At 43.6% G+C, this 14,334-nt stretch overlaps 1 protein-coding gene across 2 annotated transcripts; it reads left to right on the forward strand.

Moving 5' to 3' along the window:
* The first annotated feature begins 335 nt into the window (after positions 1 to 335).
* On the forward strand, positions 336 to 5,723 carry dhrs13b.2 (dehydrogenase/reductase (SDR family) member 13b.2). Of its 2 annotated transcripts, none has more exons than XM_056283903.1 (9): positions 336 to 477; positions 669 to 842; positions 998 to 1,192; positions 1,577 to 1,636; positions 3,829 to 4,158; positions 4,453 to 4,803; positions 5,043 to 5,126; positions 5,235 to 5,254; positions 5,458 to 5,723. In XM_056283903.1, the coding sequence occupies exons 1-9, from the start codon at positions 432 to 434 to the stop codon at positions 5,467 to 5,469; spliced, it is 1,272 nt and encodes a 423-aa protein (XP_056139878.1). In that variant the 5' UTR covers positions 336 to 431; the 3' UTR covers positions 5,470 to 5,723. The 2 variants fall into 2 exon arrangements, with proteins under 2 accessions (XP_056139878.1, XP_056139877.1); XM_056283902.1 differs by having other exon boundaries at positions 339 to 477; positions 5,455 to 5,723.
* The last annotated feature ends 8,611 nt before the right edge of the window (positions 5,724 to 14,334 follow it).

Here is a 14,334-nt window from a genome sequence, read left to right on the forward strand (position 1 = left end):
GATAAACCGGGTACTGCACTGTCATTGGCAAACAAGATTTATCCCATTAATATTTTGAAAATCGTAATGGATAAGAATGAAGGTTACTCCTTCTTTTTTTTACAAGTCTGGTGTGTGTAATATAAGCGTATGTCCTATGTACTGCCGTAGCTACGTTTACTATTATAACACGACCATTTAGTTTCTGTTGGTAAATACACATTAAACATTGCAATTCGCATAACATCACATAAAAAAATTACAGTTAGCTTAAATAATACACCACACAACACATTGGAATAGGTTTGCAGTGAAATCTTCAGCCAATTCATTTGGGCTATAGTTAGGATTCGGGGGTTGGCCGGGTTGGTATGAAGTGAAAGTGAAAGCTATACCGTCTTATCAAGTATGGCGCCAGAGCAGCAACAAGCGATTTCTGTCGATTAATAATCATGGGTATGGTACTAAATATCCTCATCTACTTTTATCTCTTTGCAGGTAAGCCTTTCCCCCCTTTTTATAACTTCCAAATCTATCACATTTTGTTGATTATTTGCAGGTTGCAGGTTGTAAATAAAATCCACTGAGACAAATAACTGACTCTCTCTCTTTCGCTCTCTCTCACGCACACGCATGCATCCCCCACACACAAACACACACGTATTCAATCCCCCCCCTTTTTTTGACAGGACTCCACTGTATCCAGCAGATGTCATGGCTACCCTGCCAATTTGTTGATCATGTTTTTTTTAATTCGGGGAATGCCACTGAGGTACAGGTCCACAACAGAGCTGTTGTGGTGCAGTTTGGTAACGCTGGGGACACGTCGGTTAATCCCCACGCAATCACTTTCCTGGTCTCTGGTGAGTATGTGTATGAAGTACGTGTCAAGCAATGTGTAGTATAATCCTTTCTATTGAATTCTATTGAACTGTATTCTAGCACACCCTTTCCTTTTTAAATTTCTGCCCATCCTTTCAACCATTCCCTGTGTCTTCTCTTTTATTTTCTTTTGAAGGTTCAAGGGTGGATCTGAGGAGATATTTGGATGCGGTTGCTGCAGACCAACTGGACTGTGAACTGCAGAGGTACAAAGCAGAGGACAATGAGATGCGCTGGCCTGGCCATGGGGCCCATAAGCATGACTGTTGGTTCACCTGCACCTTCAGACACACGGAGGACCTGTTCACTGTCACCAGCCTTCTTAGACAGGGTAATACCAACATACCAGCACGGTGGCCCGGTGGGTAGCACTGTTGCCTCATAGCAAGAAGGTCTTGGGTTTTAACCCCAGGCTGTGCCAGGTCCTTTCTGTGTGGAGTTTGCATCTTCTCCCCGTGTCTGTGTGGGTTTCCTCTGAGTGCTTCAGTTTCCTCCCACCACCAAAAAGACATGCATGTTAGGGTTAATACTCCTGTCTGTGCCCCTGAGCAAGGCAATGGGAAGAAGAACTGGAGTTGGTCCCCGGGCGCTGCAGCTGCCCACTGCTCCTATACAATAGGATGGGTTAAATGCAGAGAACACATTTCATTGTAACCTATCATTTTGTTGTAACCTACAATGACAAAATAAAGTGCCTTTCATTTCATACCCTCAGGACAGGAGGACTGCCATAGCAGGGCTGCTATTGGGGACAGAGACACCATCGTCACCACAGGTAACAATGATCACAATTGGCAAATGTAACCATAACTATAACTAAATAATAACTATGACTATTAACTGTAACCATAACTACAACTATAACTAAACTATAACTACAGCTATAACTAAAACTATAACTACAACCATACTAAACTATAACTACAACTATAACTGTAACTACAACTATTACTAACTATACAACTATGACTAACTACAACTGTAACTATAACTGTAACTATAACTAACTACAACTATAACAACTATAACTATAACAACTACAACTATAACTGTAACTATAACGACAACTTTAACAACTATAACCATAACTGTAACTAACTACAACTATAACTGTAACTACAACTACAATGATAGCAACTATAACTACAACTAAAACTATAACTATAACAGCAACTATAACTGTAACTATAACGACAGATATAACTCAATTGGGTAACACTATAATAACTTCACAAATGAAACATTAGTTAATTATTAGTAACTACTGAATTCATCATTTGTAAAGCATTTGTAAAGCAAGACACGTGCCAATAGTTAGCGTGTTAATAGATGTTTATGAATACTTATTAATACTGCAATTCATGATTAATTCATGCAAAAAGGTATATCTACATAGTTTATTAATCATGTACTTACACTTTCTAAAGGATCATAAGATCCTTTAGACCAGTGTTTCTCAACCCAGTCCTCAAGGAACCCCTATCCTGCAGATTTTCATTGTAACCCTGCATAGGTAGCCCTGCTTGTACTTACTCGACCAATCATCTCGCAGCACTTAATTATGCAAGGTGTGCAACATCTGACAAAATTCATTGCTGATTGGTTGAATAACTACAAACAGGTACCTATTCAGGGTTGCAAAGAAAATATGCAGGATAGGGGTTCCTTGAGGACAGGGTTGAGAAACACTGCTTTAGACTTTTGTGAGTCTCAAGGTATTGCTGGCCTTTCGATCTCATTTGTAAATGCTTTGTAAGGCATAGATAATCCTCACTTTAGATGAGCTCATACAAAATCCTTAACTAACAACTAATAACTACCCGAATTAATCATGAATTGCAGTATTATTAAGTATGTATAAACATCTATTAAAACACTAACCATTGGTGCATGTCTTGCTTTACAAATGCTTTACAAATGATGAATTCAGTAATTACTAATACTTAACTAACGCTTCATTTGTGTAGCTATAGTGTTACCCTAAATTGTAACTAAAGCTATAACTAAATTATAACTATAAATATATATGACCAGCGTTACCGTCAAATGTTTAATCTCTCATTTTCACTTGTTCTCTTTTACTTTCCCTCATCCCTCTCGCTCTCCGTTTTACATACATGCATTCACTGTACTGCTGCCAGGGCAAAACCTGTTTTCACTCAGAGAAGACGGTGTTCCTCCCAAAAATATTTACCCCCCTCCCCTTTTCTTTTCTCTTCTCTTCTCTTCTCTTCTCTTCTCTTCTCTTCTCTTCTCTTCTCTTCTCTTCTCTTCTCTTCTCTTCTCTTCTCTTCTCTTCTCTTCTCCTCAATTGTACTTGGCCAATTACCCCACTCTTCCGAGCCGTCCCGGTTGCTGCTCCACCCCCTGTGCCGATCTGTGGAGGGCTGCAGACTACCACATGCCTCCTCCGATACATTTGGAGTCGCCAGCCGCTTCTTTTCACCTGACAGTGAGGAGTTTCACCAGGGGGGTGTAGTGCGTGGGAGGATCACGCTATTCCCTCCAGCTCCCTCTCCCTCCGACCGACCAGAGGAGGCGCTAGTGCAGCGACCAGGACACATACCCACATCCTGCTACCCACCCGCAGACACGGCCAATTGTGTCTGTAGGGATGCCCGACCAAGCCGTTGGTAACATGGGGATTCGAACCAGCGATCCCCGTGTTGGTAGGCAAGGGAACAGACCTGCTACGCTACCCGGATGCCCCCTCCCAAAAATATTAAACGAGGGAAAACTCAATCTGCACAAGACCTTCCTTACATTTACACACAGTTTCCTGTTTTAAATCAAGTCGTGTATTTGTATAGCCCCAAATCACAAGGTAGTCCCGAAGGGCCTTGCAATCAACACAATACACAGCAGTATATGACATACTACATTTTAATGTGTCTTTATCTGTATTTGTCTTTTACAGTTTTTGGTCCAAAAACGTAGCTTCTTCTGTCTCTGTGTGTGCTCTTCTAGTGGCCATGGTCCTCCAAACACAGTCCCCATCATTAATTGCGAGACTGGGGTCCGACCAAAAGCTCCACTGTGAGTTTGCTGTTGACCACAAGAAACCACACTTCACCGTGGACTGGCATTCCCGAGAGCACGGACATCGCACCAGATTATTCAGCCATGACAGCCGTACTGGGCAGACGCTCGGGAGGGGGGTTGGGCTGAGGAGCCTGGCAAAGGGAGACGCGTCCTTCTCTCTCCCCATTGTCAAGATAGGCCACGAGGGCCTATATGTGTGCTCTGTTTCTGTGCCTCCGCTATCCATCAGTCAGGATATAACTCTGCATATCCAAGGTGAGAAAGCACTCACTAGTTATGACCAAGAGCGCTTCTGAGCAAGTGTGAAGGAGAGTTCATTCCTTGAAAACTCAGTATCATGACCTATGAGGCTGTAAAAAAAAAGAAAAGAAAAAGAAAACAAGTGACTCAAATTTTAACAACCCATGTCTTTATCAATATATTTTGGCACATTTTTTTTGTCTGCTGCTCACTAAGACTCAAGTGTTGCTATGGTTTCCTCATGTGTTCATATAATGCAGCTTGATTGCGTCGTGATCCCACTTCCTTTCCACCGCTTCCTCCCCTCAGAATCTCCCCGCGTCTCCCTCAATGTTGGCTCCACTCTGACGCTGCAGGAGGCCGGTGAGCAGAAGGTTGTGTGCACGGCCGAGGGCTACTACCCACTGGATGTGGACATCAAGTGGTACCAGCAGGAGGAGCCAGGGGCATCGGGCCAGCGAGTTGGCGGTCCCCTTCCCAGGAGGCTCCAAAATATTCTCCTCTCCAGTCACAGAAACAACCATGGGGGTACTTACTCCCTCTCGGCTTTCTTCTACCTCAAACCTTCGCTTAGCGACTCGGGGAGTCAGTTTACCTGCAAGGTGTCCCATGCCTCGCTTCGTATGCCTATCCAGAAGAGCTTCGTCCTTACTGTGCACGGTGAGAACAAGGGTCAGACAGTTGACAACAACAGCTTGGTTCCTGTTTAACTTTGTTTATCAACATTTAGCGGTCTAGCATTGTGTATATAACACTGCATGGTATAAAACAACCAAAATAGTACCAAATCACATAACACGCCCATAAAATTACACTGCAGTACCTCTTACTACCACATCGCGGCAGTAAAGATTCGCTGTTCGCCACCAATGCGCATTGACTGTTGTGTCTCTGATCAGAACCCAGCAGCTGGATGTTGGCTGCGTTGGCTGTGCTGCTGTTGGTCCTCGGCTGTGGTTTCGTGCTGCTGCGTCTGTACTCAGGTGAGTGTCATGGTCCACACGACTGTTAATACGCCGCCAACAGTTCGATGTCCACAGCGGCGATGTTTGAAATTCATTTTGATTCATTGTGATTTATTTCTTCATCAGCTCGGCGACGGTCACATGAGGTAAGATGTGTGAAAACTTTGTTGTAAGATGCATCTCAGCGGGTTTAATTGCTCCAATGTAATTAGCGCTAACCAAGTGTGTGTGTGTGTGTGTGTGTGTGTGTGTGTGTGTGTGTGTGTGTGTGTGTGTGTGTGTGTGTGTGTGTGTGTGTGTGTGTGTGTGTGTGTGTGTGTGTGTGTGTTCGCTATCCTCCCAACAGAAGAAGCCCTACTGAGTGGCCTATACCAGCAGATAAAAAAGGCAACAGAGCCCAGCTTTCTTATTTTCTTCTCTCTGCCTAAATAGTTGGTATTTCCAGGGGACTGGGTTTCTGTGAACTTATAGTTTCTTGTTTCCGTGATGTTTGCCTGGCATTTACTTTTCAGTGGCTCACACATGTTCTTGGCGGTAGAGGAACTGAACGGGTTCAGTGCCCTTAACAGAAGATGCACTCCAGGAATGTGCAAATAAATGAATGAATCAATGTGATGTTGGTTTCCTGTTTCTGGAGTGCGAGCGTGTCTGTACCGCGTTAGCTCGAACATGTCCTTCCTTTTTATCCAGCTTCCTTTCCATATGCGTGGCGATGGTGTTTTAGACGGTGATGAAAACCATCAGCGAATTATTTGGTCCAATATTTCTACTTGGCTCTGCCAGCCCCCCCCCCCTCTCCTCCATGCTGTTAATTAAGTATGCCGTTAACACTTCAGGCCACAACGACAGCTTTTTCTCTGTGGCATTTTGAGCTAGCTTTCCCCATCACACACACACACACACACACACACACACACACACACACACACACACACACACACACACACACACACACACACACACACACACACACACACACACACAATTATCTCATTTTCTGGTGTTTATTTGCTATCCCTCTCTCTCTCTCTCCCTCTTGCTCGCTGTCTCTCTCACACACACACATACTTTTATTACACATGTACACAAGAAAAATCAAAGCCTCTTGACTAACACATGACTGACCCTTAGAGTATTTTAATTTTCTCTGTGTCACCGCAAACACACAAACAAATCCAATATCAAAGCCCCGTTGTAAAACATAGCGATGTGGTGATGGTGGTGGAGGCCAGATGGCTTTAAAGTGGACGGATGAAGGAAAACGCTGGCGTCAGATGGAGTCATGCAAAGTCCAGAGAGAGGGAGGCTTGGTCGATCTGTCAGATCTGAATGCATTTAATACGGGGGGTAAATGGTCCTTGACCTTGACCATGCCAGATGTGGGACTGCATGCGAGTGTTTGCACACAAGTGTGTGTGTGTGTGTGTGTGTGTGTGTGTGTGTGTGTGTGTGTGTGTGTGTGTGTGTGTGTGTGTGTGTTTCTTCATGCATGTGTGTGTGTGCATGTGTGCACAGCGCTCCTCTACCTGTCAGCTCAGGGTATCCTCGGGGTATCTGAGTGCGGTGCTGCGGAGAGGATGCGTGTGGCCTCGGTTTGTTCAAAAAAACAAAACAAAACAGCAACAAACAGAAGAGCCCCAGATCTCTCTGGGAGGTATGGAGAGAGGGAGGGGAGCAGGGAGGGGAGCAGCAAGGTGCTGCACTGGAGACAGGAAAAGAGAACGAGGGAGGAAGAAGAAACAACGGAGAGGGTTGATGCTGGGTACTTGTGAACTAAAACACGACCCTGTCGACATCAGTTAGTTTTGTGGCAGACGTGGCCAGAGTCCAGAGGAGGCTCGTGCAGACCTGTTAAACGATGAATTTATGTGGCGCTTTTCTAGTCTACCGACCGCTCAGAGTGCTTTACAGTGCACGCCTCACATCCACCCATTCACACACCCATTCATACACTGATGGTGGAGGCTGCCACGCAAGGTGCCAACCTGCTCATCAGGAGCAGTTAGGGGGGTTCAGTGTCTTGCTCAAGGACGCTTCGGCACGCTCTCTGGAGGAGCCGGGAATCAAACTAGCAACCTTCCGATTACTAGACGGCCCACTCTACCTCCGGAGCCATGCCCGCCCCTGTTGAGGCCTCGACCTTCTTACAGGTTTGCAGTAACAGTTAAAGCAGCCTGATTCGAGGGGGTGAAAAGAACGAACTTTTGCCGGGCTAGGAAATCACGACCCCCGTCTGTTAAGTAGCTTCAACTAGAGGGTGAAACGAAGCAAATCAGCTTCCAGAAGATGACACAAAAGGTTGTCTAAAAGCCAGCTATTAAAAAGGATTATTCCAGGGGATAAAAGTAGGGCAGGTTAGACACGGTGAGTTGCGTCAGTTGTCTGTAATTACAGTGATTTCATTCAGTCACAGGTGAACTCTAAAGAACATAAGCCGGCTTATCAGACGGGGGGCAAGCCACGTCTGGTTTGGGAGTTGAGGTTGTTTCATTACACGGGACATGTTTCATTCCTAGATGTTGTAACTTTGCAGAGGACATTTAGCTCAGCGTGAGTCGCTTGTCCATCCAGTCCGACTGGTGCACATCAAACTGTTGCCTCATGTCTGCAGTGCAGGTGTTAAAGGTAACTTCCAAAATGAAGGAACTTGTTTAGCGACCATATATACGTGCAGAGTATGGTCCGTCTACAAAACATGAACTCCGCTTCATCACCTCACTCAGGGAGGGGAGATGTATAAGAAAAGGAGGAGATTGCATAGAGGACCTTATGGTCAATGCATGTGCAAAAGAGAAGGGACCTCCATGTACAGGTTGGTCTGGATTTAATATATTTCACATACTATGGAAGTAATTATATATTTGTATTCATATTTGCACACCTCTGCTCCTTTACACCTTTACTTCCCTGGGAAACGCTTGAACGTTGTCGTCAGCTGAGTTAGGCAGCACGGTGGCCCAGTGGTTAGCGCTGTTGCCTCACAGCAAGAAGGTCCTGGGTTTGAACCTCGAGGTGGTCCAAACTTCAGGGGGGGGGGTCATCCTATCCCATCCCATCCCAGGTCGTCCTCTGTGTGGAGTTTGCAAGGTCCCCCCATGTCTGCGTGGGGTTTCTCCGGGTGCTCCAGTTTCCCCCACCATCAAAAAGACATGCATGTTAGGGTCAATACTCCTGTCTGTGCCCCTGACATGGCAAGATGAACTGGAGTCGGTGCCCCGGGTGCTGCAGCTGCCCACTGCTCCTAGCTACACAGCTAGGATGAGTTAAATGCAGAGAAGAATTTCCCCACGGGGATTAATACAGTATATAAAATCCCCCCCCCCAAAAAATGTAAGTATAGCTACATGAGTGTGTTCCCAAGGTTTTCCAAAACATCGCAACAGTTCAGGAAATCTTTCCCCCAAAAGTATCATTATATCCTAACATCAAGTCATCACTGTTGGGTGGGTGGTTTTTTTTTTTTTACAGGAATCCTTAAAATAAGCTGAAATCCTGTGCCAGAGAATCTGAAGCTAATAAAATACCAAGATTTCCCTGTGATGGACCCTCATAAAGGGGCTATTCTAAACAATTTATATTACAGTTTGTTTGCCTAGAACCACGCTGTTTAACATGCTGTCCCACCTTTGTGTATGTGTGTGTGTGTGTGTGTGTGTGTGTGTGTGTAGGTGGGAGGGGTGCATGGTAGGGTTTAAAAAGCTCTTTGCTTGTGTGAGGCTCTGCCTTTGTATGACTCCCCGTTGTGACTCCATGTCTGCTCACACCTGTCAATGTGTTTTGTCAGTCTAAGTGCATGAGTGTGTGGATGGCGAAGTTAGATGCAGGTGTCTGTCTGTATGTGAGTGTCAACATTTGTCACATACATGTATGTGCCTCTGTGTATGTGTGTGTGTGTTGCTTGTACAAACATGTGTGAGTGTGCCTGTGTGTGTGTGCTTGTGTGCATGTTTGCTTGTGGTTTACAGTCTGACCCCACTCTGTCGCCACAGATACAGGGGCAACTTTAGCCCTGTGGAAACAAAAAAAGAGTAGGGAAAGTCCCATCTGTGTGTCTGTGTGTGCGCATGCCTGTGTGTGTGTGTGTGTGTGTGTATGTGTGTGTGTGTGTGTGTGTGTGTGTGTAGTTGGCTCTCAAGATCTCACAGGCCACACATTTAACTACTGTTCACATAAGGAAGAACGATGTCGAATCAGTGGAAAAATCGATGCATTTGAGTGTGTGTGTGTGTGTGTGTGTGTGTGTGTGTGTGTGTGTGTGTGTGTGTGTGTGTGTGTGTGTGTGTGTGTGTGTGTGTGTGTGTGTGCGTGTGTGTGTTACCGGTTTTTGTGCTTGTGCTTTAATTTGTCTGTGGCTTTCCTTTCCAGCTGAACTCTTCCCTTTCTACGCCTTGTCTTTTCCTCGGCTTTTCATTCTTACCTCACACACCTCCGTTTTTGTGTGCTCTCATTTTCTCTCAGAGCCAACGGCGCAAGCCTTCAAGTGATCCTTGAAAAATAAACATCTAGAATGACAGCTGACCCTCTGGTTCTGACCAGCGTCTCCGTTTCCCATCGTCTCCATCCCCGGCACAATCTAAATCGCAGATCAATTACTAAAACACAGGGTAATAACTTGGTCTACTCTTGCTGACCGACTCTGATTTATGCAGTTAACGTCTGCCTGTCTCTCTGTATCTCTCTGTCTGTCTGCCTCCGTCTGTCTGCCTCTGTCTGTCTGTCGCCTCTGTCTCTTTCTCTCTTTTTGCCTTCCATCTCTCTCTCCCAACCAGTTTGTCTGGTGAGGTCAGCTTGCATGGAGTCTCGCTGAGTATGTAATAAAACGTACAAATACATGTAGCAGCTTGGGAGCAATGAGCTCATATTAAAAACACATGCATGAACTCCAAAGCCTGGCTGACAACATCCTCATGTCAGCCAGCGAGAACAGGGGCGCTTAGTTTTGTTTTTTGTTTTTTTTGTTGTTGTGCTAAAAACACCATACTTGCATGAGAGAGTGAAATATGATTCATATATTGATCTCAGCAAAACCCCAAAAATGTAAGCTGTGCTGTAAAAAATAATGTGTCACTGCATAGCTATGTTGGTAGCGTCATATTGTTTGTGAAACAGCTAGCTCAACTCACAGGGGAATTTCCTGATTGTGTTTTTCAAATTTTCTGGCCCAAAGCTTGCACAATAATTTGTCTAGCGCTTATCACGTTACAAAGCGCCTTGGATATTTGCGATGTCAGTACAGTCATGAGAATTGGTGACTTATTGGAAAGAAAAGTGGGATTCATCTCAACTAGAACAGCTTTGACGGCACATTGAGTTAAATTTCATTAGCACGTCCCATTCATTGAATTGGTTTTGGTTAATCTCTTCTGGTAGGGTCTGAAGGAGATATACTAGTCTTGGCAATATATTAATTTTAATGGATTCAATCCTTGAGCTGAGACTAAGGAAATGAACTGGGTTCCATCTTGTTATGTCTTCCTTAATTTTGTAATTGTAGGCAAATAATTGCATTCTGATAGTTTTGTCATATCTTTTGGCATGTTGATGCCCAAATATTTGAAAGACTCTGTTTGCAATGTCAAAGGGTATCTACTTTCAATTTCTCTGGGCTTTGGTTATATGAAAGTAATTGGGTTTTATCTATGTTGATCTTGTATCCTGGTAATTGACCATATCCTTCAAAAGATTGCATCAATTGAGGTAAAGAATATGTTGGTTGCCCTAGATAGATCAAAATGTCGTCCGTGTAACAGGCCAATTTATCCTCTGTCCCTTTAATAATAATTCCCCTGATATCGTCATTTTGTCTGATGTATTGAGCTAGTGGTTCCAAATATAATGTGAAGAGTAGCGGTGACCATGCACAACCCTTTCTTGAGCCTCTTTCTAGAGTAAAATTATTTGATAAATATCCATTAATTTTAATCCTAGCAGTGGGATTGTCATATAGTACCTGTATCGTTTTAATAATTGTGTCATGGAAAACAAATCTGTGTAGAACACTGTAAAGAAAATTCCAGTGAATGGAATCAAATGCCTTCCACGCTTATCACTGTTGCTTTAATATAATTTAAGTTAATTGTTTTGTATGTGATCCATAATATGCAGTGTCCTTTGTATATTGTCTTGTGTTTGGCCCTGTTGTATAAAACCTGTCTGATCATTCTGTATCAGTGTAGGTAGGAACTCTTCTAATCGTTTGGCCATGATGGAGGTAAATAATCTATAATCTACATGTAGAACAGATATTGGTCTAAAAGACCCACATTCCATTTCATCCTTGCCTTCTTTCGGTATAGCTGAGATTATCGCCTCCTTCCAGCTGGGTAGCATTTGTGCCTTTTTTTTAAAACCCAGTTCAGCGTGGGGAGTATAACAGGAGTTAACTCATTTTCAAAGTTTTTATACCACTCTGCCATATAGCCATCTGATCCTGGTGACTTGTTTAATTTAAGCCTACTAATTGCAGTTTTTAGTTCACTTTCAGTTATGTCAGCAGTCATTGTTCTATTTTGTTCTTCGTTTAATATGGGTAACTCAAAGGAATTCAGGTAGGTGTCAATTTGGGTTACGCTTTCCCCTGGAACTTTAGGATATAGAGTTTTGTAAAACACTTCAAAAGCTTCCAGAATCTCACTTAATTTATTTTTTTAACATTTTTGTTCTTGGATCCCTAATTCTATGAGTTGTATATTCTGCTTTCTCCTTTAATTTCCACGTCAGTATTTTCATAGATTTAGATCCACTTTCATAATGTCAGTTTCAAAAACATTAGATTTTTCCCGATTTCTTGTGTAGCCAAACTATTAATTTCGTTCCTAATTTTTCTAATTTCCTCTAATGTATCCTGCGCCAAACTCAATTTATTTGCTTTTTTCCTAGTTCCTTCAGCTTGTTTTGTAATTCCTCTAATGTTTTATTCTTTATTTTTTCTTATATGAAGATATCTTTATGATCTTCCCTCTTAAGACTGCCTTTACAGTATCTCATAAAATGGGGGGTGAGAACTCTCCATTATCACCGAATTCTAAATAAAAACGGATTTCTTTTCTTTCTTTTTTTTTAAAATTTGGTCCTGAAAATAGGGATCATTGAGTAAACTTGAATTTAGTTTCCATGTAGTATTCTTTGGTCGCAGGTCAAAATCAATATGTGCATGGTCACTTAAATCTATTGTCCCAATTCCACAGGAGTAGTAAGTGTAATCCCTTCTGTTAGGGAAAAGGTCTCTCCATAAATCAATTAGAAAAGTCTCTCCATAAATCAAGTAGACCCACATCCTCAAAAAGTGTGTTAACTTTCTTATGTAGGGACTTTGTTTCATTGGTTTTTCTACTGGAAGAGTCTAACTTTGGTTGTAATTGTAAATTAAATCTCCCCCACATATGAGGAGCCCTTCTGTTTCCGTTATTATAATGTTAGTGATTTTCTGGAAGAAACCTATATCACTTCCTGGGGGTGCCTATATATTCAATTCAATTCAATTCAATTCAATTCAATTCAATTTAATTTACTGTCATTAAAAACAATGTGCAGGCACATGTTAAAAATGAAATGAGGGCTGTGGCTTCACCAAACAGTGCAAGACAGACACAGACAAACACAGCAAACACAGTATAAGATATACACACATGAAGACCAATAGCTAAAAATAAGTTAAAAAAGAGCAAGAGTACAAAATATTTAAAAATATCTACAGGAAGTCAGTGGGTGGCCAGGTTCAGGTGGGCAACAGCTTGTGGAAGAAAGTTGTTTTTGAGCCTGGTAGTGCGGGCTGTGAGGCTCCTGTAGCGCCTCCCAGAGCGCAGGGTGGAGAACAGTCCACGGTTGGGGTGGGTGGGATCTCTGCTGATGCTGAGACCCCTTCGAAGGCAGCGTTTGTGATAAATGTCTTTTATGGCTGGGAGCTGGGTACCGGTGATATGCTGGGCTGCCTTGATGACCCGCTGCAGAGCTTTCTGGTCTATTGAGGTGCAGTTGCCGTACCACAATGAGATGCAGCTGGTCAGGATGCTCTCTACAGTGCAGAGGTAGAAGTTAGTGAGAATTTTGAGGGATAGATAGGCGCTCCTCAGCCTCCTCAAGAAATGCAGGCGTTGTTGGGCTTTTTTTGACAAGGGCCTGGGTGTTTAATGTCCAGGAAAGTTCCTCGCTGACGTGGACTCCAAGGAATTTAAAGATAACTGGATTAGTAACTGGATTCTGTGTAGTGAGGAGAGGCTTGCTGAATAAGGCAATGAGTGGCTTGTGGTCAGTTTCCGCAGTGATCATCTCACGACCATACAAGTACTGATGGAAGCGCCGGCAGGCGAAGACAATCCTGAGACACTCTTTCTCGATTTGTGCATCGTTTTCCTCTCTGGAGTGAGAGCTCTTGAGGCACACATGACTGGTTGGCCCTCCTGCATAAGGCAGCAACCAAGTCCACTTTGGCTGGAGTCGCTCTGGGTTGTGACAGGCTTTGTTACATCATAGTAACGCAACAGTAGCATAGACAAGGCCAGAGATTTCAACTGCTGCACCGCTGCCTCATCCTTGGGTAGCCAGAGCCATGGTGTCTCTTTGTCCAGCAGCCGTCACAGAGGCTCACAGACTTAAGACAAGCGTGGCATGAACTTTGCGAGATAGTTTGCAAAACCGATGAGCCGCTGCACTCCTTTTGCATCAGTCGGGTTTGGCATGTCGAGGAATGCCTTCACTTTTTCAGGGTCCAGCTTCAGACCTGTGGTTGAAAGAATGTGACCGTGGAAGTTAATGTCTCTCACCTTGAACTGCAGCTTCTTCAGGCCAAGGTGCAGCTTGATCACTCGGCAGCACTCCATCAGTGCCAGGAGCTTTACATCATGGTCATGTCCTAAGAGAGAGTACAGACGTTCCTGGCAGATTTTGAAGTAACTCTGCAAAGCATCGAGTATGGCCTTTGCATCACCTTGTTGTTGCGCCGTGAGATTGTACCAATAGATATGCCTGCATTCGCTGCCCATTAAACTTCTCAAAGTCGCCGCCAGGACTTCGTCCAGTCGCCAGCTCATAGACTTTGTATTCATCTCTAAAATTATCCCAATTAGTATGCCATTCATGTCATGCTCATTCCAGCTCTATATTTTTATTCTGGAGCTGCACTAGAGTAGTTACTGTTAAAAAAACTCCTTATTTATCATATACTAGCACTTTATGCAGCCCCTCATTTCATCCTGTCTGAAACAAGCCGTTTTAGACCAATTTAAAC

The sequence above is a fragment of the Lampris incognitus genome, chromosome 7, assembly GCF_029633865.1.
Source record: "Lampris incognitus isolate fLamInc1 chromosome 7, fLamInc1.hap2, whole genome shotgun sequence".
Taxonomy (NCBI): Eukaryota; Metazoa; Chordata; class Actinopteri; order Lampriformes; family Lampridae; genus Lampris; species Lampris incognitus.

Excerpts from the sequence above, each read along its gene's own strand:
- dhrs13b.2 (XM_056283902.1), top strand. The coding sequence starts at position 432 with ATGGGTATGGTACTAAATATCCTCATCTACTTTTATCTCTTTGCAG. Across the intron at positions 478-668 it reads CTACTTTTATCTCTTTGCAG|GACTCCACTGTATCCAGCAG; the intron begins GTAAGCCTTTCC and ends TTTTTTTGACAG. Across the intron at positions 1,193-1,576 it reads CACCAGCCTTCTTAGACAGG|GACAGGAGGACTGCCATAGC; the intron begins GTAATACCAACA and ends TCATACCCTCAG.